This window comes from Triturus cristatus, chromosome 11 (assembly GCF_964204655.1).
Source record: "Triturus cristatus chromosome 11, aTriCri1.1, whole genome shotgun sequence".
Taxonomy (NCBI): Eukaryota; Metazoa; Chordata; class Amphibia; order Caudata; family Salamandridae; genus Triturus; species Triturus cristatus.
Genome location: NC_140594.1, coordinates 1,046,174,832 through 1,046,200,900, shown reverse-complemented (window position 1 = coordinate 1,046,200,900; position 26,069 = coordinate 1,046,174,832). Strand labels below are relative to the sequence as shown.

Genomic DNA, 26,069 nt, shown 5'->3' with positions numbered 1-26,069 from the left:
GGCCAACCACCGCTATGCAGTGCCAAAGTCGTGTTGCCCACCTGTAGCATGAGGTTGGCTGCAGTGCCTGGCCAGAGACCAGGCCTTCTTTCTAAAACCTTTGCTGCACACGGTCTTCAGTCATAATATCTACTAAATGCTGATGAGCTCACAGATATGACTCATGTTCCTCATGATTCGAAAGGTTACACCTGTGCTGAGGTGTAGCTTGCTGAACACCTTCCACGTTCAAATGCTAAGAGCAAACTGTCACATTTATGGGATGATGTCATTAGTGATGTCATCAATCTATTTTGAGATGCCATCAATGATATCATCAATAATGTCACTTAACATGTCATGAGTGTTGTAATATGTGAGGTCATGAGCAGTGCATGGTGAGGCACACATTATAGTTAGCTCAGTAAAATTATAACTGGTGAATTTCAATGTCTTTTGTTTTTTAAAGATTCATTTTTGTGTTATTTGAATACCTAACTTTAAAGTCAACTTAACCTTTGTTTTATCTGTGAATATGATTTTGTTTTACAACTTTGCCTGTTCTTGAATGCTAGGAACATTGTACTCTGAGCACAGTAAACCTTCTGTTGATGTGATTTTTCTAAAAACTAAAACCATACACTTTCTCACACATCACTTTTTTCCCATTTAAAAACAAAAAAATGACCTTATATGGTTATTTTCTCCAGGGCAGTCCACAAACTCTGGATACCTTTAGAATCACCAAATGTGAGGAAAAAAGAAAAGAAAGTGTGAATTGCCCCAAACACCAGAAAAAGGGCTCAGTATTTTTTTGGGGGGGGGGGGGGGGTGGCAGTAATTCTCAGCAATAAAGGAGTTATCATGTGATTACATTCAACATACCTTGAAAGTTGGATAAACACAGATTTCTCCAGAATCTTGCCAAGATAAGGGACCAATGAAATGAGATGATAGTTACTTAAAATCTCAGGACCACAACCATGTATGCACGTTTTCTAAGAGTTAGAACAATAGAGCTCCTTTTATATGAAATCCCTACTCACTGATAATATTTTTCACTATTGATGCAAGTATTAATATACACCGATTATGTGATTTTTTTTTTACACAGATCCATTGCCCCCAAACTCTCCCAGGGATCTCCAAAGTGGGAATTTTACGGTGAGCTCGGACGGCACCTTTGGCGTCACAATTTCCTGGGATTCACCTCTGGAGGAAGACCTGGAAATCCATCACTACAAAATCTCTTGGAACTACTGGGTGCCCCGGAAACACATCCTACTGGCAAAGAAGGACCACTGGAGGCTGTCAGATGGTGTGCGTATGACTGTCACTATGTGTGCCCCGTAAGCACCCGATATGATTAGGGAAATGCATTTCTGAATTCGTATTATCTCTTTATTCACTATAGGAACTGAAAAGGCAAGGGTAAGGCTATAGACCGTCTAGCGGCATGGGCCAGTTCTAATGGCCTGAAGGAGTGTGGGAGCTTGTATTATATGGATGACCTAAATGCAGTGATTCATTTATGCTGGTGGTAGGATGTGGTGGGCATCTGCACTCATTGTTGGAGACCAGGGCTTACATTTCATCATCAGACTTTGACTCAGAGCAAGAGAGAGAGAGAGAGAGAGAGAAAGGCAGACAAGGGAGAAAGAGAGGAAAACAGTGACAAAAGGAGAACGCAGGATAAAAAGAATCTTCAAGGGCAAAGTAAAGAGTAAAAAATTTGTAGGGTGATTGAAGCACAAAGTGGAATCAAGAAAAGGCAGTCTTCGTAGTCGGCTACACTGGCATTCAGCAGCAAATCAAACACTGCCACTTTGTAGGGTTGCACTGAAGGGCATTTGCGGTGGGTAGCCGACTACTCTGGATGGAAGACTATGTGTCTGTCATGTGACCTATATGCTGAGAACAAGTCAGGCTTGGACGGCTTCACCCTACTAATTGTAACGAGTGGACGCCTTCCCCCTTTCCTCTGGTCTCTCATGCAAAAAAATGGCAACTTTGCACTTCCTGTGCAGATCAATATTAATATCGTTTTTGCTGCTAAAATATACTGCAATCACAGTGCACTAAACATTCAGAAAAGAAGTGAGGGGATTAACCAGAGGAGAAACTGCCCCAACCTCCAAATAACTTTTGTCTGTGCTTGGCCAGTGCTTTGATGGGCCAACACTGCCTTGTTCTCCATAGCATAAAAGTGTACAAAAAAGTGATGGATGGAATGCTTGAATTAATCTGAGCCACTGGTAATTACTCGGGCCACATGCAAATGCATTATTATTTTGCGCACTATGCCACATCAGTTTGGACCCAGCCATATGCAAATTAGTCCTGTCGGAACAGTCCAGCCCGAACTGCCAAGCCAGGTCCTTCCTATACTGGAACACAAGCAACCCAGGACCTGTTGCGCCCTAGTTATGGGCTTGTCAGCCGGGTACAGCTTGGTTTCATGGGACCCATGTCTGGGCATACTTGTCCCACTTAGGGCGACACACTAAAGTATACAAAAAGTGATGGATAGAATGCTTGAATTAATTTCAGCCACTGCTAATTACTCGGGTCGCATACTAATTCAAAGTGCTACCGCTGGCATAGGGCTACAGTGCACGAGGCGTGCGCAAAGCAGCCATATGGCTTTCCGTTGCTCGCCCTCATAGCCTTCTCTCCGCCCCCTTCCCTGCTGCTATTTCACCAGAACTCCCGCTTCTCCCCCCTCCCCTCCCCTCCACCCCCTCACAGATCGCGACTCGCGGCCGCTCACGCGGCCAATGCTTGATATTATTGTCGCTGCTAAAATAGCGCCACTGTGACGCAGATAATGTAACATAACCTGTAAAGCGCACCGTTCACTCAAGTCAGTGTCTGTTGGCGCTCCGATGACAGATGTTTATTGTTACTCAGATCAGCAGTTCTCATTTTATCGAACTGGGAAGAAGAATGAAAGGCTGAGTGGGAACTCCAGGAGTTGAACCTGTGCCGATGAAGTCAAACACAGACCCCTACAGTGCCTACATTAGTCTACTGAGCCACCTGCCATGCAACATTGTTTTTATTTTACGGCCCCCCAATCTGTGTATAGTAAATACCTGTGTAGAGTAAATGCCTCGTAAAGGTGCTCCCCAGCCCTGATAAAGACGCCTCGAGTATTTCCTCAAGAAACGAAATGCACCCTTAAAATTTCTGCACTTTGTGCTTATGTCCTTTAATTGTTGACTATGAAAATTGTGTCTGCTTGGTTCTAAAAGAAGAGATTTACTTTTTTTTTAAGAATGAAAAGATTTACTTTTTTAAAGATCTCTGCAGGTTTTTCCTTTTGTGAAAATAGTTAATAAATTGCAGAGGGTTCTGATGCTATAAATTGTGTTATGTCCAACATCACTGTGTAAACCCTCTGCACCAATACTAAACAAGCATTGGCATAGCCAATATGTCTCGCCTTTGGGACCTTATAAGTGTTTAGCTATGCAACAGTTTATGTTGTTGCACCAAGGATATTGTGCTGCATAACTAAATACTTCTAAGGTCCCAAAAGCGAGACCTATTGGCTATGCCAATGCTTGTTTAAGCTGCCATATGCAAATCAGTCTTGACCCTGCTCCAATTAGAACAATCCAGCCCGAACTGCCAGGGCAGGTCCTCCCTGACCCTGAACACAAGCAACCCAGAACCAGTTTCACCCTTGATCTGAGCTTATTAGGCAATAACAGCTTGGTTCCAGTGACACAGTGTGCAAGGGACCCACATCTGAGGATACCTGTCCCACTTAGAGCGACACAGCAAAGTAAACAAAAAAGTGATGGTTGGAATGCTTGAATTAATCTCAGACACTGGTAATTACTTAGGCTGTATCCCAATTCATCGTTATTTTGCTCACCATGCTACCTCAGTTTGGACCCAGCCATATGCAATTCAGCTTTGACCTTGCTCCAGTCAGGTTTTGCAAGGCTTAGTGCCCTCTAGTTTGTCTGCTGAGTGGACATCCATCAAGGCTCTTAAAGGTGGGCAAGTCTGCAAAGATATAGTACCATTGGTAGGACAGCTTTAAAACACTTTTCATCTAAAGAAGCCAACAGTAGCTGCCCGTTCTCCAACTTGGGCTCTGTCAGTAGTTTTGAAAGGATTGTAGTTATCTCCTTTCAGACCTCTAGAAGAAATGGAACTGGGTTTGTTATCTGCAAGGGCAGCTTTTTTAATAATGCTGACCAGGAGGTTGGGGAAATTGAGTGTGCTGCTTATTTGTTTTCCCTATTTGCGTATCTTTCCAGACGGTGAGTTTAAGGTTGGACCCTAAATGTGTTCCCAAAGTTACTTCATCCTTCCATCTATCTCAGGGAATAGTTCTTCCTGTTTCACAGTCAGCGAGTAATGCATATATTTCTTCTTCCCTTCGCCAATATATCTGTACAAAGTATTTTAGAATATCTAAGTCACTTTTTGTATCATAAGACACTCCTAATAAGGGAACGAGTCACTTCTCAGACAACTGAATGGTGGGTTTGCCACCCAGTTTCACAGGTATCTCCTCCATCTTCTGACAGGGCTGTTCAACTAGGGCAGTCTCTACAACTTGGACTGAAGAGGGAGGGGCGTCCTTACAAGAGATTTGTAGGGCCGCCACATGGTCTACCCATGACACATTTATAAAACACAATGGATCTTTTCAGTTCAGATGATTGTAACTTTGCGTCTACTGTTTTGCATGCAGCAATGAATTAATTATTGAAGTAATAAAACAGGTTTATGTCTGGATGCAGGGTTTTTAGTAAGACAGGAAGATTGGCACTCAGACTAGTACGCGTGGTGTTAATTATGCTCGAAATTATACACGGTGCTGCCAGGTCAGGGAAATTACCCTATAACCCCCATTGGTGTGTTAGTAAGAGAACCCACACTAGAAATGAGAACACTGTCCCAGGCACACGTAGTGGGGATATGCTAATGGTATCAAAGTCTCGTATAAGATCAAATTGCTGTGGTCGACACCAGTGTATTGTTCAAAGTTATTTAATGAAGCAACAACAAAAGAAAGCAACCAGCCGACACGTGTTTCGTCACAACGGGAATAGTCCCGTGACTCTGCAGAGCTGTATTGACAGTGGTGAAGTAAAAGCCTGTATGGCGTGGTGCAAAAAGGAAGGTAGTTCCACAAGGCCGGTGATAATTCCAACCCTGCCGGGGGTTTCCGCGAGGACAGGTCTGGCCCTCGGTAGAGATGTGACAAATGTGTCAAGTCACTGGTGCAGAGGAGCAGGGGCGGGTGAGCCAGACCGTGGGAGAACGTTGAGGGCCTGAGTAACGGTGACTGGGACCATCCAGTGTCTTGTGAGAGAGCGTAAGACGGCGGGTGTGCCATGTGGTGGGCGAGTAATCGGAATCCTGAGTATATCAAGTAGGTTTGACAATCCTGGTTGTAGGAGCAGGTGGCGGGTGCGCCGTGCCGATTTCCGTGTGCTAGAGGCCGAAAGACACTGGTTCCGTCTAGATACCCGGATGTCAATACAGCCCTGAAGAGTCACGGGACTATTCACATTGTGACGAAACACGTGTCGGCTGGTTGCTTTCTTTTGTTGTTGCTTCATTAAATAACTTTGAACAATACACTGGTGTCGACCACAGCAATTTGATCTTATACAAGACTTTTATACCATTAGCATATCCCCACTAAGTGTGCCCGGGACAGTGTTCTCAATAATACAGGCTTCTGCATCACTGATTTTCAGTACATTTATTATTGAAGCTTGGTACATCTTCACTACGTAAGGACTGAGACGAGAAGGACAAGATGAGAGGGAAATGTTTCAACTACTTACCGGTAATCTTTATTACCCCGATTCATAGTCCTCCTCATCCCAGTCCACAATCCTGTCTCCCTCCCTCCTGTGTTTTGCACCTCCAGTCTTTGGATCATGTCATATACAGGAGGTGAGGTGGCAGAAGGGGTGTTCTTTAATATTCTAGTAGACGAAGCAAGAGGACATAAGAAGCTGGGATTAAATCCCACAGCATATAAGCACTCTGCCTTAGGTGGAATGCCTCACTACGTAAGGACTGCGATAAGGAGGACTACGAATCGGGGTGATGAAGATTACTGGTAAGTAATTGAAACACTACCTGTCAGCATTGGACCCACTGAGTGAGGTCCCACTGTGGACAAGTCACATTGGGGACAGTATGTTTATGTGACCCAGGAGGGTGTTCCGCAGGCTCGCGCTTGCAATCAGCCTCTAGCAAAGCATTAATTTTAAGGTGCCAAACTACACGATACTATGCCCTTCACCTCCTGGGTGGATGAGCCCATAACGGAGGGCTTTTCTCCCTGAAAGACCCGGGCGTACTTGTTCAGACACGAGTAGATCAACTAAAAAAGTGCACGAGTAACACATTGACCAATCACTATTGGTCATCAATGATATCCATTTCATTTACACATGTATTAAGATGCAGCACCTTCTGTATATGTGTATGTGTATATATATATAGTGTGTGTGTGTTAATGATTTCCACAAGTTGCCAGTCACATCCACGATTGCGCCGGTGCCAAAACTCCAGTGTGTGGCGCTCGCAGAAATGTTCACACAAAGTAATAATTCAAGGCACTCTTCACGGTGAAAAAGCAGGTTTAATCATGATGTCAACACAATAATGTGTCAGGTGTAAGGCCTACAGGCACAGTAATAATTGCAATACCTACCAGCTAATGATTGAGAAAGAGAGAAAAATTGCATGCTTTATCACATGTACATTGGATTACTGCATATGGAATACCTATGCAAACTGTGGTATGTGGGAAGCACTACTTTCCCTGTTAAGAAGCGAATACTAGAACACCTCCATGCTATAAAAAATCATGATGAAACTTACCCTGTTGCTAGATGCTTTCATTTGAAACATCACAGTATCCAAGATCTCCTCAAATATTTTGGTATTGACAGGGTTGACAAGTCCACCAGAGGGGGAGACAGAGAGAGGTCACTGCACATCATGGAGTCAAGCCTAATAATTGATCTGGACACCAATGTCCCACATGGACTAAATATGGATGAAGAACTGACAGTACACATTTAACTAATTATTCGTTCTGCCTTGCTACAGTTATCCTGTCCACTATAATGCACCCCACACAGGCAATCCCAATAGGTACATGGTTGCCTCAGGTATTGCATGTACTATACTTGCTTCAAACCTTCATCTTTTTTGCCACATTTAATAATTAATTTTCACCTTTTGATTTATGTTAGTCTCTCACCCATGTTTTAGCATGTCCCCCAGGCTGAGCACCATCACACAATGCAAGGTATTTTGTATATAGATATGCTTAGGTCATCAACAATCGGATCTCACCAGTATATTTGGGTATTACTATGTCTCCCCCAACCATTACAATATTGTCATGCAGTGATTCTTCATAGCAACTATCAAAAGTATATAGATGGTGGGTTCCATAATTTAGGCAGTATAAATAATGACCAACGTGTTGGGTTTTCCCATAAATATACCTTCAAACATTCAAATATACAAAGTCACCTTTTGCAATCAGGAGATTCAATACGATTTTAAAATCATACTCAATCAAGGTACATGCACAAGTATTCTTGCTCATTTGAAACATTATGAGCTCCCCACAAGGCACGCAATAATTGTAACATGCTCAACAATTGGCCCGACTATTGTTAACAATGTGATGCAGCGATCGCAAAATGAGGAGCTCTCGTTGACGGCATGGGCTCGGTTATAAAATATTAATTCTAATTATGCCAAAAAGTATGCACAGATTGGGAGATGCCACATTGTGAATACTGTTTGAATGACGCAATTCATGTTATTGTGAAAAATACCTGTATTATTGCATGTTACATATAGCTTAATGCGGTAATCCATACAAATGAGTCATAGATCTATTATAATCACATGCCATTATGGTTTTAGTTACTAATATAATTTTGCTTCAGGCACTTTATAAATGAACATGTATTTTACATCTCTATTGATGTAAATGTTTGGTTCTTTTTGTAACAGTCTATTAACTATGTTCTTTTATGTTGGTGATTGGTTTGCAGTATTTAATTTCTAAAGTGGATGGAACCCACACCTGAGAAGGGTTGATTAAACCTGGGTTTTCACTGTGAGGAGTGCCTTGGATTATTACTTTATGCGTAAACAGATATATTTGTATGTGTGTATGTCTGTGTGTATATATATATTCACTTAAAAAACCATAGGTTTCACACATGTTATAGTTAGGTGGATATTTCACTCGTAAAAAACCAATGAAATTCCCCCGTTATAGTTACTTCAGATAACTATAACTCGCGCGCCTGCAATCCTCTGCTCATGACGTCACATATTACATCACTCATGACATGGTCAGTGGCATCACTCTTGACATCACTGATGACATCATCCTTGTGATAGAGCGGCGGTCGCGCGAGTTATAGTTATCTGAAGTAACTATAACGGCGGAATTTCATTGGTTTTTTACAAGTGAAATATCCACCTAACTATAACATGTGTGAAACCTATGGTTTTTTAAGTGAATTTGCAAGGTTTTTTAAATGCTAATTCCTAACTATAACGTGTGTGAAACCTATGGTTTTTTCAGTGAATTTGTATGGTTTTTTAAATGCTAAGTTATGTATGTATTTTTTTATATATATATTTGTTTTCCAATAAACTACGTATTACATTTTTTTTAATGGTTTTTCACCGTGCGCGCACGGTGCGCGCACCCCTGCGATTTGAAAAAAAAAATTGAAATGTTTTTTTCTGCCTTCGGGGTCCTTCAGGGACCCCCTGACAAAGGCTAGGGGGTCAGGAACTCTCTACCCTGCCCCCTTTTCACGTTCGCCACCTTCCTTTTCCACTCTCGCAATAAAAACAAACAAAATGGCGGCCGACACTTCCTGATTTCGACCGATTCGAACGTTGACTGACATGTAACAACCAATCAGAATTACGCACGGTGCGCGCCTATAGATATGTATGTGCTTTTAACTGCAATTTTTCAGGAACTACTGAACAGATTGACACCATATATGCAAAAGGCACATCCCTGACCTGAGGACTACCTCTTTGCCAAATTTCAAGTAATTCTGTTCAGCCGTTCGGGCTGTACCTTCGACTAAAGGTCCTATGGGAAAATGCATGGGGAAAACGCGTTTTGGGACCCCCCTTTTTTCTCGGCACCCGCTTGATGAATCCCCCCGAGACTTTCAGGTTTGGGCGCACCGTGCGCTGCGCGCACCGTGCACCGTGCGCGCACCCCGCGATTTTTATAAAAAAAATAATAATAATTTATTTCACCCATGGGGGTCCTTCTGTGACCCCTGACAAACCCTATGGGGTCAGGAACTCTCTTCCCTGCCTCCTTTTCACGTTTTCCACCTTTTTTCCCCTTTCTTTTTTAGTGCGAGAGACAAAATGGCGGCCGACACTTCCTGATTTCGACCGATTTGAATGTTGACTGACATCTAACAACCAATCAGAATTTCGCTCGCGCACGGCAGGGTGCGCGCGTATAGATATTTATATGCTTTTAAATGCGATTTTCTCTGTAAATACTGAACAGATTGACACCTGACCTGCAAAAGGCACTTCCCTGACCTGAGGACTACCTCTCTGCCAAATTTCAAGTAATTCTGTTCAGCCGTTCGGGCTGTACCTTCGACTAAAGGTCCTATGGAAAAATGCATGGGGAAAACGCGTTTTGGGACCCCCCTTTTTTCTCGGCCCCCGCTTGACGAATCACCCCGAGACTTTCAGGGTAGGAGCTGAGCGGAGCGCGCCATTAGTTTTGAAAATTTCGCGAAGATTCGTCAACCGGCACCAAAGTTATTCAAAATAGAATTTTGAGATTTCCTATGGAAACACGGTCCTAACTATAACTATCTACTGGCGACCGCCAGTAGATAATACACACATATACATATATGTGTGTGTGTGTATATATATATATATATATATATATATGCATTAATACACATGCATGTATATTCAGTCATTGTTTTTTTTTTTTTGGTTTGGTTTTTGTGGAGTTTTAAATAGCGCAAACTAGACCCAAAGGTATCAGAACGCTTTACATGAGCACCAGTTACGTTACAGATGGACACAGTCATTTTGTTAGGCACTGAGAGTTTAAGTGATTTGCCCTGAATCACAGAATGTTGAGCGTCCATGCGGAGACTCGAACCCGGTTCTCCAGCTCCGAGGTCGACCGCCCTAGCCGTTAGTCCACATTCTCTCCCCTAAAAACTTGGCATCTATGAGTGGTCAGGGTGATATAAGAATTAAACACACTCACTGCAATGTTTTATTATTGTCTGTCCAGCAGCGTGCTGCCCGCTACAGATTAAGTGTCACTAGTACCTTCTCCAATCCTTATTTAATTTACTTTTAGTGCGTCATGATCATGAGCCTAAGTAAACTGGGCACTAGGTTAGTGCCCTTCCATTACTGGTGCTTTGTATCAGTTTTAGAATATTTGTAGAGTTTCTTGTTCCTCAAATGGGTGTAATTTCTGATATTTATATATGTTTCCCTCGTCTTCATTGCTCGATTTTGCTCGGGAGAAAGTGTCACTCAGTTTTTTTAATGTCACTCATAATTACACTGAAATTATGAAAATGTCACACATGGCAATCTGGAGCCTTGGCAGCTATGGATAAGAAGTTTGAGATGAAAGTAAGTCCCGCTCTCCAGCAGTGAGAGCTCCCCCTGCAAACATGAAGCAGGCCCCCCATGCATACATGAAACAGCCCCCCCTGCATACATGAAGCAGACCTCCTGCATACATGAAGCAGGGACTTCCCTGCATACATGAAACAGCCCCCCTTTGCATACAAGAAGCAGGGCCCCCCACCTTGCATACATGAAGCAGGCCCCCATGAATACATGAAACAGCCCCCCTTGCATACATGAAGCAGGGCCCCCCACCTTGCATACATGAAGCAGGCCCCCCATGCATACAGGCAGCCCGGCCTGCGCTCCCAGGGCCCTCCGCTGCTCCCACAAGAGGGGGTATTGAGAGGGACGGCCTGGGGCCTCTGGTGCGGGAGAGCGAGGCACACACCCAGGCTGGCCCAGCCCTCCCTGCCCCCGCGGGCTGCTCTGTTCTTGGACGCATGAAACAGGCTGGCCAAGTTTCAAAATGGTAACTTGCATGCTTCTCACAGATCTCTGCAATGAGCACGCAGACCGCTCGGCTGTCTTACCAGCCTAGCAGAACTCTTCTGACTGTCAGACGTAGGACACCAACAGCTTAGCAGATGCCCACCCATTACTCCTAGCTGGCTGGGGTTGTTCTGCATGAACTGCGCACTTTAGTAACGCGCAGTAACTCAGCACAGCACAGGAAATTCAGGGTTGGCACTTGCACAGTGTAAAAGACGCCCACGCGCGGGCCTGGGTGAACGCTATGTGGTAGGCCCCGCCACGCGGAGCCGGCGCACAGACTCAGCCCACAGCAAAGCTCAGTTTGGAGACTGCGCCCCAAGCGGGCGGCTCCTTTTATTTCAGGCCACGCCTGGCCTGCGGATGCGGTGTGACGGATCACAAACAACTAGACCGTGGAATATTACATCCCTATCCAAGTTGGTCAAATGAAACAACAACAACAAACTCACAACAGTTTAGACAGTTCGAACCACCGAGGTGGGAGTACTTGCGTGCCCTCCGTCGTCAGCCCCTGGATGTCTTCAGCAGGCAAAGTCCTTCAACCACTGGCTGGGGCGAGGATTGGGCCTCAGGCAATACTTTTGCGGAGAGCTTCGCAGTCACAGACAGGTGGGAGGTCCGCCCTCTGGAGTTGAGTTGGACAATGGCCCAGCGTCATCCTCGGTGTTTTCAGGCGTCTGTGCAGGGTCGCTACTCGTGGGCCCTTCTGTGAGTCTCTCGGGGTGTCCTGGGGGCACTTCTTTGAACCCGGATAGATTCCTGGACACTTCTTCACCTCCTTTCCGGGCAGTTATCATGGTCCCTCGGTTTGCGGTGACTGTCCAGGGCCCGGGCTCATAGTTCGTTCTAAATTTTCCTCCGGGGCGGCGGTCCTTAAGGAGGACGGTAGCCCCTGCGCAAAGTGTCCTTGGCGTAGCCCGGCGGTGAAAGCTTGCTCGTTGGTTCCGGCGGGCTCTCCTGGCTTGCACGTCCTCGGTCTCTACGGGTGGTGGTGCCCACCCTGGGCAGGTGGGGAGCAGGTCTCGTCGCGGAACATGGAACATCAGTGCCCACGGGCTTCTTTGAGTGGTGCAGTGTGGTGTGCTTCGGTTCTCCCGCAGGAATTCGTGAAGCCATTTCTCTGGGTCTGTTTGTTCTACGCCTGCAATGCGGAACACCTTGTTTAGTGTTTAGTGTGCCACTGCCATTGCCATTGTTTAGTGGCCACTGGGGGTTATCCTTCGGTGGTGTATTCCTCTCTGGCTTAGATACGTGGCAAACTCCGCTCTCCCTGGAAGGTCGGTCCATTGTCACTGCGGATTTCCTGGGGAAATCCGAACATGGCAAACACCTTCTCTAGGATGGGTTCTATTTGTGTAAACGCCGTTGAAGCCACCAGTTCCTCTACAGGGTACTTTGAGAATTCATCCACTAACACCAGTGTGTGTTTCCCTCTGGGGAAACTCCCAAAGTCCATGCTTACTCGTGACCACAGGACGGTGCTGGCGTCTTCAGTGATCACCGGTGCAGGTCTTTCCAAGCTGCCAGTTAGCTGGCACAGCGGGCATCGTCGGACATACTCTTCCACCATGGTTTCTAGCTCGGGGAACCAGACCTTCTCTCGCATCCTGGCCTTCATTTTCGTTATTCCCTGATGCCCCCCGTGGGCTAGTTGTGTTACTTTGTGTCTCAGGGCTTGTGGTCTCTTTTGACGTGGAGTCCTTGTATACATGTATCCCGCAAGATGAGACCCTCTCCACTATCGAATCTCTTTTATTGAACAGGGACTTGGATTCGATAACTCCTGTATCTTTCATTGTTAATTGTGCAAAACTGGCTATGAAAGAGAATTTTTTCAAATTTGAAGATCAATTCTTTCTCCAAGTGTCCGGTACATCGATGGGGAGTGTTTTTGCTCCGAGTTTGGCTAATCTGTATGTTCATAGCTTTGAACAACAATATATTTTTAACATCAATAATCCATATCGAGATAACATCCGATTAAGGAAAAGATATATCGATGATGTTCTGGTGGTATGGAGAGGCACTGCATCTTCTATTGTAGATTTTAAAGCTTGGTTGAATGTTCAGAATGATTTTTTGAACTTCACATGCGAATACAGCAAAGTTGCACTACCTTTTCTGGATGTTTTGATCTTTCCTCAAGATGGTGGTTTAAACACAGAGTTATATAAGAAACCTATGGCAAGAAACTCACTCCTTTCTTTCAATAGTTTCCACCCTCAGGCCCTACGGGAAAATTTACCATTTGGTCAGTTTTTGCGGATTAAAAGAAAATGTTCCACAGCTGATAAATATCAGGAGCATGCAAAAAAATTGTCCTTTCAATTACAAGCTCGTCAATACCCGAGGTACCTAGTAAAGAGGTCCATGAAACGTGCTGCCAATAACAACAGGGCTGCACTTTTGGAGCCCAGGGCCCCTAGAGAACCTGTGGATAGATTGGCTTGTGTACACACATTTTGCAGTTACACAAACAACATCAAAAAAAGTATTCTGTCCAATTGGAAGATTTTAAACATTGGGACCACGGCTTTACCCCGGCCTTTATTTGCTTTCAAACGCAGTACTAACATTAAGGATCGCTTGATACATACACATCCATGCTTCAAAAAATTGAATTCACGAGACACTCTATGGGGGTTACCCCCGGTTCAGGGACACTTTCCGTGTGGCGCCTGTACAGCTTTTTCCAACACTTCTCATACCACTGAGATTGATATTGGTTCATCGAAACCGTGGCTATTGACACAACACACAAACTGCAATAGCTAGAACCTCCTCTATTTGATCACTTGTCCATGCGCCTTGCAGTACGTGGGCATGACCACACGGCAAGTGAAGGTACGAATTCTGGAACACAAGAGTACGATTAGATGTAGGAAAACTTCTACTAAATTGACTAATCATTTCTTGTTAGCTCAACACAGCCCTTCGGACCTGAAATGGACTGTTTTGGAAAAACCATACATTTCACCGCATATCACAGATGTTACTTCTTTTTTATTTAAACATGAGCAATGGTGGGTCTACAAACTACAAAGTGACAGAACAGGTCTCAATGATGAGATTCCGTGGGTTTCTCTTTAATAGGGCCTCCCTATATATGTCAGATTGTCCTGTGGTCTGTTTTTGGAAATCTCAAATGTCACTATATCATGTCTCTTGTTTGTGCATTTCCATCTCTAAGACATTGTGATGATGAGATATTTTGATTAGCCCCTTTATGAGAATCTTCATTTTTGCTTTTTTTCTCTTGGCAAAGAAGAAAGATGTTCTTCAGGGACCTTTCTTTTCCATTTGGAGTCGGTACAGCTCTTGGCCGACTAGTTTTGCCTATTTGATTTAATAATATGAGGTTTTTTCTAATACCATTGTCTTGATACAAAATGATACCATGTTCCGCCCTGGTGTGTGGAGGGATCGCGAGCTTCTCGTCAAATGCATAACACTTCTTTTGTCCCAATTCTTGAATGAGAATAGGAGAGGACCGGTTATCAGCTTTGATTATATGGGAAGACTGGGCTATAATAAATATAATGAATGGCATGTAATTATTTCTTTGCTGCCATGTATTTTCTGCAACAGCGCATGTGTAGCTTTGGCATGACTTGTTCCAGCGCTATTGCATTAGGTTGTAAATCCTGTGATAAGATGGGCATCTGTGCCAGGATTACGACATTATGCTTTTTTCTAACTATTCTATGCTGCTAAATATTCCCACAATAGCACTTGTGCGGCATCGGCATGATGTGTTTCAGCGCGATTGCGCTGGGTTGAAAATCAGTGCAGCCAAGTATCTTTACTACTACGCATGTGCAGCACTGGTAGTGTATGTTTCAGCGCGCTGGCGCTGAGGTGGGGACAATCCTTCGCTATGGTTTAACTAATGCGCATGCGCAGATGATGTGTTTCCACCACCGCGAGTGCGCGTTTTACGTGATAATGACGTCTACATCGCAGCTGTGGCTCATTTGTTCCTAATTTGGAGCACTATCTACACGGCCCCATTCCAACAGCAGACCCACCTCCGGTCGCCGGCTCAATTTGGCGTGGAGTACCGACGGAGAGGTGAGTTTGTACTGGAGGGGTTCTTTAAGACTTTTTGGCCTAGTTTGGAGGTTTATCATCTAGGGGCTCCTACTTTTTGTCTTCTTTTGACCTCTTAAAGACATTAGAAGTCTAAAGAAGTGTTGTTCTTAATCGCCATGCTACCATTGGTGCCTTTGAAAGTAGCTGTTATCTTTACAAACAATTTCTACATGGCATGTGGAATTTTGGTCTTGAACTATACCACCTTGGGCCTTAGTTTTTGTATGTAGTTGGTCTTCGTAACTTATTCATTCCACATCAGAATGAGTCAAGTAAGGTGTTATGTACTTAATATACTAGTTTTATAAAAGATTGTTTGTTTGTACTAACGAACATTTTTGGGCCCATTGAGACAATTATTATCTATAAAGTTCTTTTGACTGCTCCTTGTTCTCCTTTTAGTTTGCTCTGATTTATATGCCCCATTGGTAGTCTACAGGATCCTAAATAGCCGTAGAACAGTGAGGACATTTTTTCCTAATGGGATTGATACCGTTTTTTCAGAGCGGTGCCCCCTTCCTGAGCGGCTGCCAGGCTGAGGTGGGTCTGAATACCCAGCAGTTGCGGGTAAGATTTGCTATCAACATATTACACAGTACCACATGATACATTAGTGCACATATGGATTATTTTATTTTATAATTTCTTATTTTCTTTAGGTATACTCGTCCATACTACAACGGCTGGACTGAGGTTTGAGGTCATATACTTTAATATACATATCCTTTCTGAATTGCACTTGAATTGTTCGCAGCAGCACCTGTGTGAGGTCCTGAAGAAAGCCTATCCCACGTTTGGGTACAAAGGCTGAAACATGTCGACCATTTTTCATGTTCACCACAGCGGTTATAAATCCATACCGCTGGTGCTCTGGTTTTAATCCTAGCAGTGGGGATCTCAGAATAAAATTAGTAATGATACCTCCTAGCTAGTTTTAGTTGCACTGTTTTCATTTGTTTTGCGCTGCGCCCTCACTTTCTGAACTATTTTTGCTCTTCATATAAGGATTTAGTGTATCCTCTCTATTACAAAACATCCCTGAGCTCCCCTCTCATTGAGAGGGTGTAGCCCTCATTGGAACTAGGGTTTTCCTTTGAGAGGAGAGTCCCTATGATGAAGCATGTCACCTTGTGGTGAGTGAGGGATTTCGTCCTAAAAAGGGAAATGCCCAATTTTTTCTAATTTTTTCTATCCTTCTTTTTCCATGGTGGATTCTGTGTTTTTCCCTTACCTGACATGTAGTTGTTGACACATTCTCTAAATGAAATATTATAGACCCAGGGATTTCGTACTGTTTTGTACTTGTGGTATTACTAGCCTTGATCCTCGGAGCAGGATTCCGTTGTTGGTGGCGCTTAGTTCATGGCGTATGTGCCACATCTTCCAGGTGTATTCTCGTTCTTCCGGACCCCAGGAACTGGCTGTCCGCAGATAGTTTGTCCACGATCCCTCCTGGACCGCTTTTAGGGTCTTGCGGTACACATCATCTGTGGTGGCCGCCTCTTTAATGTCCTCCAGGGTCATGTTCAGGGGACAGGCTGCTGTGGATACTAAGTGTACGTATTGCTCGACTTCCTCTGTGTCTTCGTGTGTTGCGGTCGGAACCGGGTGCCTGGACAGGAAGTCGGCGGGGTTCTTAGCTCCCGGCCAGTACAGGACTTCCATCTCATAGGGTTGCAGCTGGATTGCCCATCACTCAATCCACGGCGGAGGGTGAGGCGCCGTCCCCTTGAAGAGTGGCACAAGTGGTTGGTGGTCTGTGACCATCGTGAACGGTTGTCCCTTGAGGTACAGATGGAAGTGGTTGCAGGCCCATTTGATCGCTAGCGCTTCGCGCTCAATCTGCGCGTACCTAGCTTCAGTCGGTGTGAGGGACTTGCTGGAGAATGACAACGCTGCCCATCGTCCTGGTTCGTGTTCCTGAGCTAGTACAGCGCCTAGCCCTACGGTGCTGGCGTCCACGAGTACCTTGGTTCGTTTGGCTGGGTCAAAGTATGCAAGTGTGGCTTCTCCTAGAAGGGCATCCTTTATGCCTTGGAACGCCTCTTCCTCTGTCTATCCCCACTGCCACTTTGCGTCTGATTTTCTGAGGGCTCATAGGGGTTCTGCCCGCATGGCTAACCCTGGAATGAATCTTCCGCAGTACGTTGCCATACCTAGAAAACTGCGTACTTCCGTTGGGGTCGTCGGCGCAGGTGCGTCTCTGATGGATTGTGAATTCCTCAGGTCTACTTGGATGCCCTCTAGGTTGAACACGTACCCGAAGAATTCTAGTGATGGCTGGAAGAACTGACATTTGTCCTTATGTAGGGTTGCCCCGTGGTCTCTGAGGCATGTCAGTGTGTTGCGGAGGTGTTTATAGTGCTCAGCGGCCGTCGCCGAGTGGATGAGAATGTCATCACTTACGTTCAGCACGCCGGGCAAACCGGATAGCATTTCTCTTATCGTGTTTTGGAATACTTCTGCTGCTGACGATATTCCGAAATTGAGTCTCTTATACCTTCTTAGACCCAGATGGGTGCTGAATGTGGTGATATAGCGACTTTCCTTGGACAGCAGGAGCTGGTGGTACCCTGTGTTTAGGTCGATTTTTGAGAACCATTTGGATCAGTTCACATCCGCGATGATATCATCCATTGTTGGCGTGATGTGGCGTTCCCTTCGTATGGCTTTGTTCGGTAACCTCATGTCAATACAGAGGCGTATCGCCCCCGGCTGTTTCGGCTTCTCCGCAATGACCATCGGCGACACCCAGGGCGTTGGGCTGGATACCTTCTCAATGACGCCCTGTTTCTCTAGGGTCTCTAGCTCCTTTTCCACTAGCGGCCGTAAATGGAAAGGGACCCTCCTGTGCCGCAAGGCGACTGGGACGACTGCCTTGTCAATATGTAGTCTGACCGGGTTACACCTGATGCGTCCGAGCCCTTGAAATAATTCCGGGAATTGGTTGAGCAGCTCTTCTACCTGGTGGGTCTGTATTCTTCTTGCGAACGAGATCAGACCCAGGTCATCTGCGGTATGGCTGCTTAGTAGGGTGTCTGCTTCCCTGTTAATGACGTGTATTGTCGCCGTTACTTCTAAGTCATCTGCCTTGACGGGGACTGTGATTTTCCCTTTCAACGGAAGAGGTGTGTCGGCCCCATATGCATAGATTCTTGTTTTGGATGGCTTCACTGGAGGACGGGGCTTTAACCGTCGATATTGTTGCAGGCCCATGACGTTTACGGTGGCCCTTGTGTCGATGACTGCCTGCACTTGCGTTCCTGCCACGTGGACTACGCACGTCGGCTGCGTCCTGCGGCGCCACTTAAGTTCTCGCACGAATGAGATTAGGTAGGCTAGTCCTTCATCCTCGTCCGATGATTCTTCACTTGTTTCTTGGTATTTCCTCCCTTTCCTTTTCGAGTCTTCCGGCGGCCTCACGTCTGTTACTGACAGGTGTCTTACTGCTTTTGTCAGAGGTCGTCGGTTTCGGAATTCGCGGCCTCTGGTGCGTCTCCGGCATACAAAGGAAAAATGGTTTGGTATCCCGCAGTTGGTGCATGTTTTCCCTTGCGCAGGGCAGTCTTTTGCGGCATGCGGTTCATGGCCACAATATCCACACCTTGGTCTGGTTCCTTCTGGTTTTTGGCTCCTAAACGAGTCTCCTCTTTGTTTTGTTCGAACAGCATCTGCCCGTTCTGTTTTGATGTTTTCGGGCCGTTCCGGGGGTTTGGTGAGTGCCTGGTCCATCTTGTTTGCCCTGGCCGCCGACAAGTTGTGTAACCTCGCCAGTACTAGCAGATCCTCGAGTGCGATCTTCGGTTGGCGCAGGATGAGCCCTCTCAGCGTCTTGTCTCGACACCCCTTTTTTAGTTGTGCTCGTATTTCCTTTGGTTGGTCGTCTTCTGTGCACGTGCTAGCGAGCTCACGCAGTCGGGCATAAAATACGTCCATCGACTCCCCTTCTCTCTGCCGGGCTTTGCGCAGGTTAAACCGCTCAAAGTCTGGGTTCAGCTGTGGATCAAAATGGGCATCAAGGGCGGCCACCGCCGCGTTGTAATCAGCTGCCGCTCCTGTGTTGGGCAAATGTTTGAACAGCTTGAATATTTCGTCTCCTGCGTAATGCAGGAGCAAGGATCTTTTTATGGCGTCATCGGTCTCCCTGGTGACGATGAAGTAGTTGTTGAGCCGTTCTATCCAGATCTTCCATCTGGGCGATGCCGTCGCTGGATCTTCCAACTCACTGAATGGGGGTAAGTCTTCCGACGCCACGTGCTGGAATGGGGCGTGAGCAGGCGCTGCTGATTGACCTGGTGCGGGGCCTGGACCCTGTGCAGCTCCTTAGTCGTTATCGCCCATTGAGTGCAGGTGGCTGCTTTGTCTCGGTGAGGTAGTTGGTGTGTCCCTCCTTTGATTGCTTGTTGCGTTAAATGGGGCACCTCCTGTGTGCGTGGGGCCCCTTTATGCTCAGCAGGTTCGTGGTACTGACTTGTCTTCTGGGCCTGCACCAGCTTGGTAGTGTTGATCACCCCGTTATAGGCCAGCGCTTATGTGTGGGTCTGGTGCCTTTTCTGCCTTGTCTCCTAGTTTTGGTTTCTTGAATCCCTTCTTTGCTGCCCCTTTTTTTTTTTTTCCTCTTCTCTCTTGTCCACCTTGAGTTTGGGGCCACGTTTAGCAGGGGCACGCTGCTGTAAGATGCTTTTCTGGCCCTGTGTGCGTCTGCAGCCCTTGTGGTGTGCAGGCTGGCTGGCCTCGTGTGATTACGGGCGAGGGAACACTCACCGCGTGACTGAGATGCGGTCCGGCGGTGCAACGTTGCCTGGGGCCTCCTCTCGGGCCGGCGCACGTTGCGCCCGTTGGTTGGCAGAGTCCAGGTGTCCGTTTCCTTTTCGTTCACCACTGTTGGTGCCTTGCCGGTGCGCGGTCGCTGGATTCGTGAGGGTTGCTGAGCCCCCCACCTTCGTCGCCAGTGTAAAAGACGCCCGCCCCCGGGCCTGGGTGAACGCTATGTGGAAGGCCCCGCCGCGCGGAGCCGGCGCACAGACTCAGCCCACAGCAAAGCTCGGTTTGGAGACCGCGCCCCCGAGCGGGGGGCTCCTTTTATTTCGGACCCCGCAGGCCACGCCTGGCCTGCGGATGCGGTGTGACGGATCACAAACAACTAGACCGTGGAATATTACACACAGCACGTTATCACAACTTGTGCCTACGCAGGAGGCAAGCTGCGGGACATTGCCTTTCTAAATGCTGCTCTCCTGTGTTAACGCCTCCCTTTCACATCTCACAGGTTGGGGTGGTGTTAGTGAGGTGCTAGCTAACACCCACCCAAGCCTGTGATAAGTTGTGAGAGGGTGGGGATTGCGGAGCCTCCAGTCCCTGATGGAGATATCTATCTTGAGCGCAGCAATGAAGCCTTAAGTGCCCAGGGCTACATTTACTTCCAGGAGGGGAGGAGGTCATGAGCATAGGAGGCTGTGACTTTGATGAGATGATGACCTCACAGGCCTCAGGGCTCATCTCGCTGGCGCATGCGCATAAGTGCAGGACAAGCTACAGGCTTCCGTACTACCCTCCTCCCCTCAGCATGACAGACACAGGCAGCCAAGCAATCCACCACATGGTATTATGAACATCTTTTTTTCGTTAATTTTACCGCTAATTAGCTAGAGTAGAAACACATTAGAAAGCAGTAAAATAAAGGGGGCCTCCCCTGGTCAGGGCATCATTTAAAAAAGAAAATATCGATTTTAGAGAAACAATTGTAGAGAGTGTCAGAAGTTCTCTCAAAATAATTTAGCTACTTGGTGTATTCATAAAGCACCACAGTCTTATTTTTTATCAAAACAAAATACATGTTTGATAAGCATTTATTAACAGGATGGGGAGTTTTGTCAAAACCATTTTTACAAAGCATGAACAAAAGTGTTCTTTTTAACGCTTGTAATTTTTCCCATCAAAACAGGATATATTTTAGATTTAAAATAACAATAAAGGGCACATTGGAGTTCTGATAGAAATGCTTTCTGCACAAAGAGAATAAAATGGTGCATATTCAAACACAGGACTCATTTAGATAAAGTGGGTTTGGGTGTGTAAGGGACAACAAGCGCAGATTTTGATTTTTTTATCAAAATTGTAAGTGTGAGAGAAACAATGTAGAGGTCAAGAGTTGAGGCTATCAAATAATGTGTGTGTGTATATATATATATATATATATATATATATATATATATATATATATATATATATATATATATATTCCTTGTCAAAGCGGGTCCTTCCGGGATTGAGCCCGATGTCAGGTGGTGCGTTAGCCGGTATGCCCTCACCGGTATTATTCCTCGTATTCCAATCTCCAATAAAACGCACACTCGAAGAAATATGCTTATGAAGAAGCTAATTTATTGCTCGTTACGCGTTTCGACAACTTAATGTCTTGATCACACGAACCGTGAAGACAAAAATGACGTGCATAAATAAACATGGGATATGGAGGAAGGACTACCTTGACATCATCATTAGTTCTGTCACTTACAATTGTCGGCCATCTTGTAGTGGTTTGGATACACGTAATACATAATGGAAAACAAAGAACGTAAATCCTATGAAATTATTCTGTTTCAATTCCCAATATACAGATACAGTACTAGACTACATAAGTATATTCTACTCGCACTAGTGGCTAAATATATTAATAAAAAGGGAAACAAGAAAAAGGAAATACGATCCTCATAACACGTGTTATGGCTTATGTCAACATTATACAAAAGGTTTTCCACAAAATGTAATAGCAATGAACAACATGGTAATTGTCTGCTAAAGTGCATATTGTAGTGCGATGGGGTACATGATTAGTTTCCTGCGCACTAGTGGCATGAGGATCATGCTATATGTAGAACCTGCACATGAGTTAATTATATACACACAAATGTCTAACTTATTATCCAAAAGGACGGTCAAGTTCATACTTAATCCTACCCCTCTAGAATCGAGGCCTTACATGTATATCAGCGTTAGTGACAAAACTGGTGAAGCAAAGGCAAATGCCTACTATACTCGTGGTATAGTCCACTTCCTACCAATAATATCCATGTAATATCGTGAACAGTGATATAGTGAAAAAAATTATTGATCAGACTTTCAAACATTAAGAAATAAGAAGATGGTTAAAAAGTCTCTTATCTTGTTTCTCATGTGTTTCCGAGCCCGGGGAAGAAAAGGGTAGGGTGCCCGTGCAGTGATCATACTAGACAGTGGGTCCCTTCCTTTCTTCCTGTGAAAGTGAAACAGACAAGAGAAATTTAAAATTAGCAGATTTAGGAAAATATAGGAAAATAATCTGTACCAATATAGAATCAAGGCAAAATGTCATTGATTATAATTATTGCTCAATAAAGATTAACAACACAGTTTCTCTATATTAGACAGTTATTCCTCATACAAATGCGTTGCCATTTCATCATCCATATTATGTCCTCCAGGGAATTTGGTTTCCAGCTCTAGTATCCATTTTGATTCTTTCTTACGAAGAGCCAATTCCCTGTTGCCACCCCTGTTGCCAAGAACGATTTGTTCAATCGCAAAAAAGCGCAATAGGGCACTGTTAGAATTATGGAATCTTTTAAAATGTCTGGCAATGGGATAATGTGTATCTACATTGATGATCGCTCTCAAATGTTCCATTACTCTTTTTTTGATCATACATGTAGTACTCCCCACATACCTGAGTTTGCAGGGACACTCCAATATATACACTATGTACGTACTACTGCATGTGAGGAACTGATTAATTTTCCATTTCTGTACTCTACCAGGAATGCTAAATTCCTGAATTGAAGGACTGAATTTACACGATCTACAGTGACCACATGGGAAGAAACCCTTGAGGTCATGAAATGTACTTTTTTTCGTCATAGTGATATCACTTTTGACAAGAATATCCCTAAAATTTCTCCCTTTTCGGTAGGTGACTTTGGGTCTTTCCCCTATTTCTGAGCCCACAATGTTGTCTGTCTGTAGGATGTTCCAATTGTCGCACAAGATTTTGTGTATTTTCTTCGAGTGACTATTGAATGTTGTTATCACTCTTGTGACCGGACTATTGGTATCTACTTCAGATGTCTGGCCTAGTGACTCCTCTCTGCTGACTTTAGCGATCTTCGCTAGTGCTTTTTTAAGTACCCATTCGGGGTAACCGCGTTCTCTGAATCTTTTGAGTAGGACTCCTTGTTCATGAATGTATTTTTCATCATTGTTGCAGTTTCTTCTTGCCCTCAGTAATTCCCCATATGGAATACTCCATTTGAGGGCTTCTGGGTGTTCACTGAGGGCATGAAGAAGACTGTTACCAGCTGTCTCTTTCCTGTACAGACTGGTAATGATTTTATCCTGTAAGACTTCAATCTTGATGTCCAAGAATTCAGCATGTGTTTTACTAAAATTATGTGTCAGAGCAATATTGTATTTGTTGGTGTTAAGTTTCTCAATGAAATTTAAAGCTTCTGATTCGCTACCTTCCCATATGATCAGCAGATCGTCGATGTACCTAAGCCATTTCACTACTGACTTGAAATCATCTGCCATATTGGGATCACCACGAATTTCCTCTTCCCACTTCCCTAGGAACAGATTCGCAAAACTTGGTGCGAAACATGTACCCATCGCGGTGCCTCGAACCTGTTTGTACAAGGCACCGTTGAAGAGAAAGATGTTATTCTTCAAACATATTGATATCATGTCTGTGAGCATGTTAGTGTGTTCCAAATATACGATGCTACGTGCATTGAGAAAATGTAAACATGCTTCGATACCCTGGTCATGATCTATGATCGTATATAGTGTATTTACGTCCAGAGTAATCAATGAGTACTCTTTTTTCCACATAAACCCTTCGATTTTGTTAAGGAAGTCTTTGGTATCCCTAACAAACGATGGTAATTCAGTGACATACTCTTTGAGGAACTGGTCGACATACTTGGAAATGTTCTCCAGTACATTTCCTACTGAGGATACTATAGGCCTTCCTGGGGGGATTGTGGGATGTTTATGGATCTTTGGAAGAAGATACAACACTGGTAATTTAGGGTAATCTCTCTTTAGATAACAATATTCCTGCCAGGTAATGATGCCCTGTTCTTGCCACTCAGCAAGTTTCCCCCATGTGGTGGTTATGCTAGCATTATATGTACTTGTATCACAGGTGCAATAAAATTCAGCATTGTTCAGTTGTTTTTCAGCCTCTTCAATATACATTTTTCTATCCCACAATACTACGTTTCCTCCCTTATCCGAGGGACGTATCACCAGACTGTCATCTTTAGCCAAAGACAAGATTACATTGCGCTGTTTAGGAGATAAGTTGTAATTAATGTCATGGTTATCTTTAAGCCTATGTTTCTGTTTCTTCAGTTCTTTGGTTACCACGTCCTGAAAAGTATCAATTGAATCGTAAGGTAAATTGGGATAAAACACTGAGCGTGGTTTGAAAGAGGTACAAGCAGCTTTGTCAGTCACAAACTCAGACTCAGACCATTCCTGGGTTGGTGATTCATCTATGTTAGTTCCAAGATCAAAGACTGTATACAGTATATCTGCGTCACCAACTGTAAGATTACTATCACTTGGATTGGTGGATGTTATTCTGTTCTCAGAACAGGTTGCATTGTTCTTGAGCATGTGCCATTTTTTTAATTTTATCTTCCGCACAAATTTAAAAATGTCTATACGTGTATTGGTATAGTTGAAAAGTTCTGTAGGACAAAAGGATAGTCCCAAACATAATGTTGTTTTATCAAAAAGCATCAAAGTACGTGATGAAAGGTTGATTATAGTTTTATTTACCGTTTCCGGATCCATCATTGCTGAATTTTGTTGGAGCCTCTTCTTCTTGTTCCCACTGGCTCGCTGTTTCTTTGTTCGATGCTTGCGTTTAAGTCGTCTCTGTTTACTCCTCCCCTGCCTCTTCCTCTTCTTCTTCCGCGGCCCCTTCCTCGGCCCCGAGCTGGTGGAGTTGGGGTGGGAGTTGTCTTTCCAGGTTGTCGACTTTTTTTCATCACGCGGAACTCGTCTATAAAAAAGTGGCCTGTCGTGTAATTACTTCCACTTCCGAAGATGAACTCACTGTCCGTATTGACACATCCGTATCCGAATCAGTTGCTTCATTTTGTGTTACTGTTGTTTCTTTGATAGTTGTTGGTTCCACTTGCAAAGATGTTTGGTTATATAGATGGTCATACTTGTGACTATATGTAAGAATACGGCCCGTCTCATAGTCTATACAATCTCTATGGAGCTTCCTTTGTTTCCGAAGCTTTATTTCTTCTTCATGCTTCAATAATCTGACTTTAAGGTCTTCCTTGAATTTAATGATACTTTGTTGATCTTCATTTTTCTTTAAATCTTCTTCAAGCTCCAAGATTTCTTTCAAAATATTTTCTCTATCTTCCCACGCATATTTAATTAATATGCTTAGCATTCTTCGTGAACTTTCCGCTGAATTTTCTGCCCAGTCATCCAAACTACGTGGACTGGGCGATTCGTGGGAGGGAGTTATATATATTCTCAGACCACGCGGAACCATTGATTTATCAACATAATCCTGCAGGGAAATTGCTTCCCACCACTTTGACGTTTCCTGCCTTTTGAGCTTTTCATATTTTTTCAGTTGACTACTTAGAATATTGTCTTTGTTATGGGCAGGTAATGTAGTAGACCGCCCTTTCCCAGGTGCTCTTGCAAACAGGGATTGCGCAGCTTTGCGCCTTTCATTTTCTTCCTCCATGTTGCCACTGTAGAAAAAATTGTGAAGGTAAGAAACAAAGTTCAGACCTTATGCACGC

General features: G+C 44.6%; 1 protein-coding gene across 2 annotated transcripts in view; it reads left to right on the top strand.

Moving 5' to 3' along the window:
- Nucleotides 1-26,069, top strand: part of LOC146785916 (anosmin-1-like) — a 245,790-nt gene that overhangs the window by 171,718 nt on the left and 48,003 nt on the right. For both annotated transcript variants that reach the window (XM_085635313.1, XM_085635314.1), the window contains exon 7: nt 1,094-1,299. In XM_085635313.1, the coding sequence (XP_085491439.1) occupies nt 1,094-1,299 (206 nt within the window). The remainder of the gene's footprint in view (nt 1-1,093; nt 1,300-26,069) is intronic.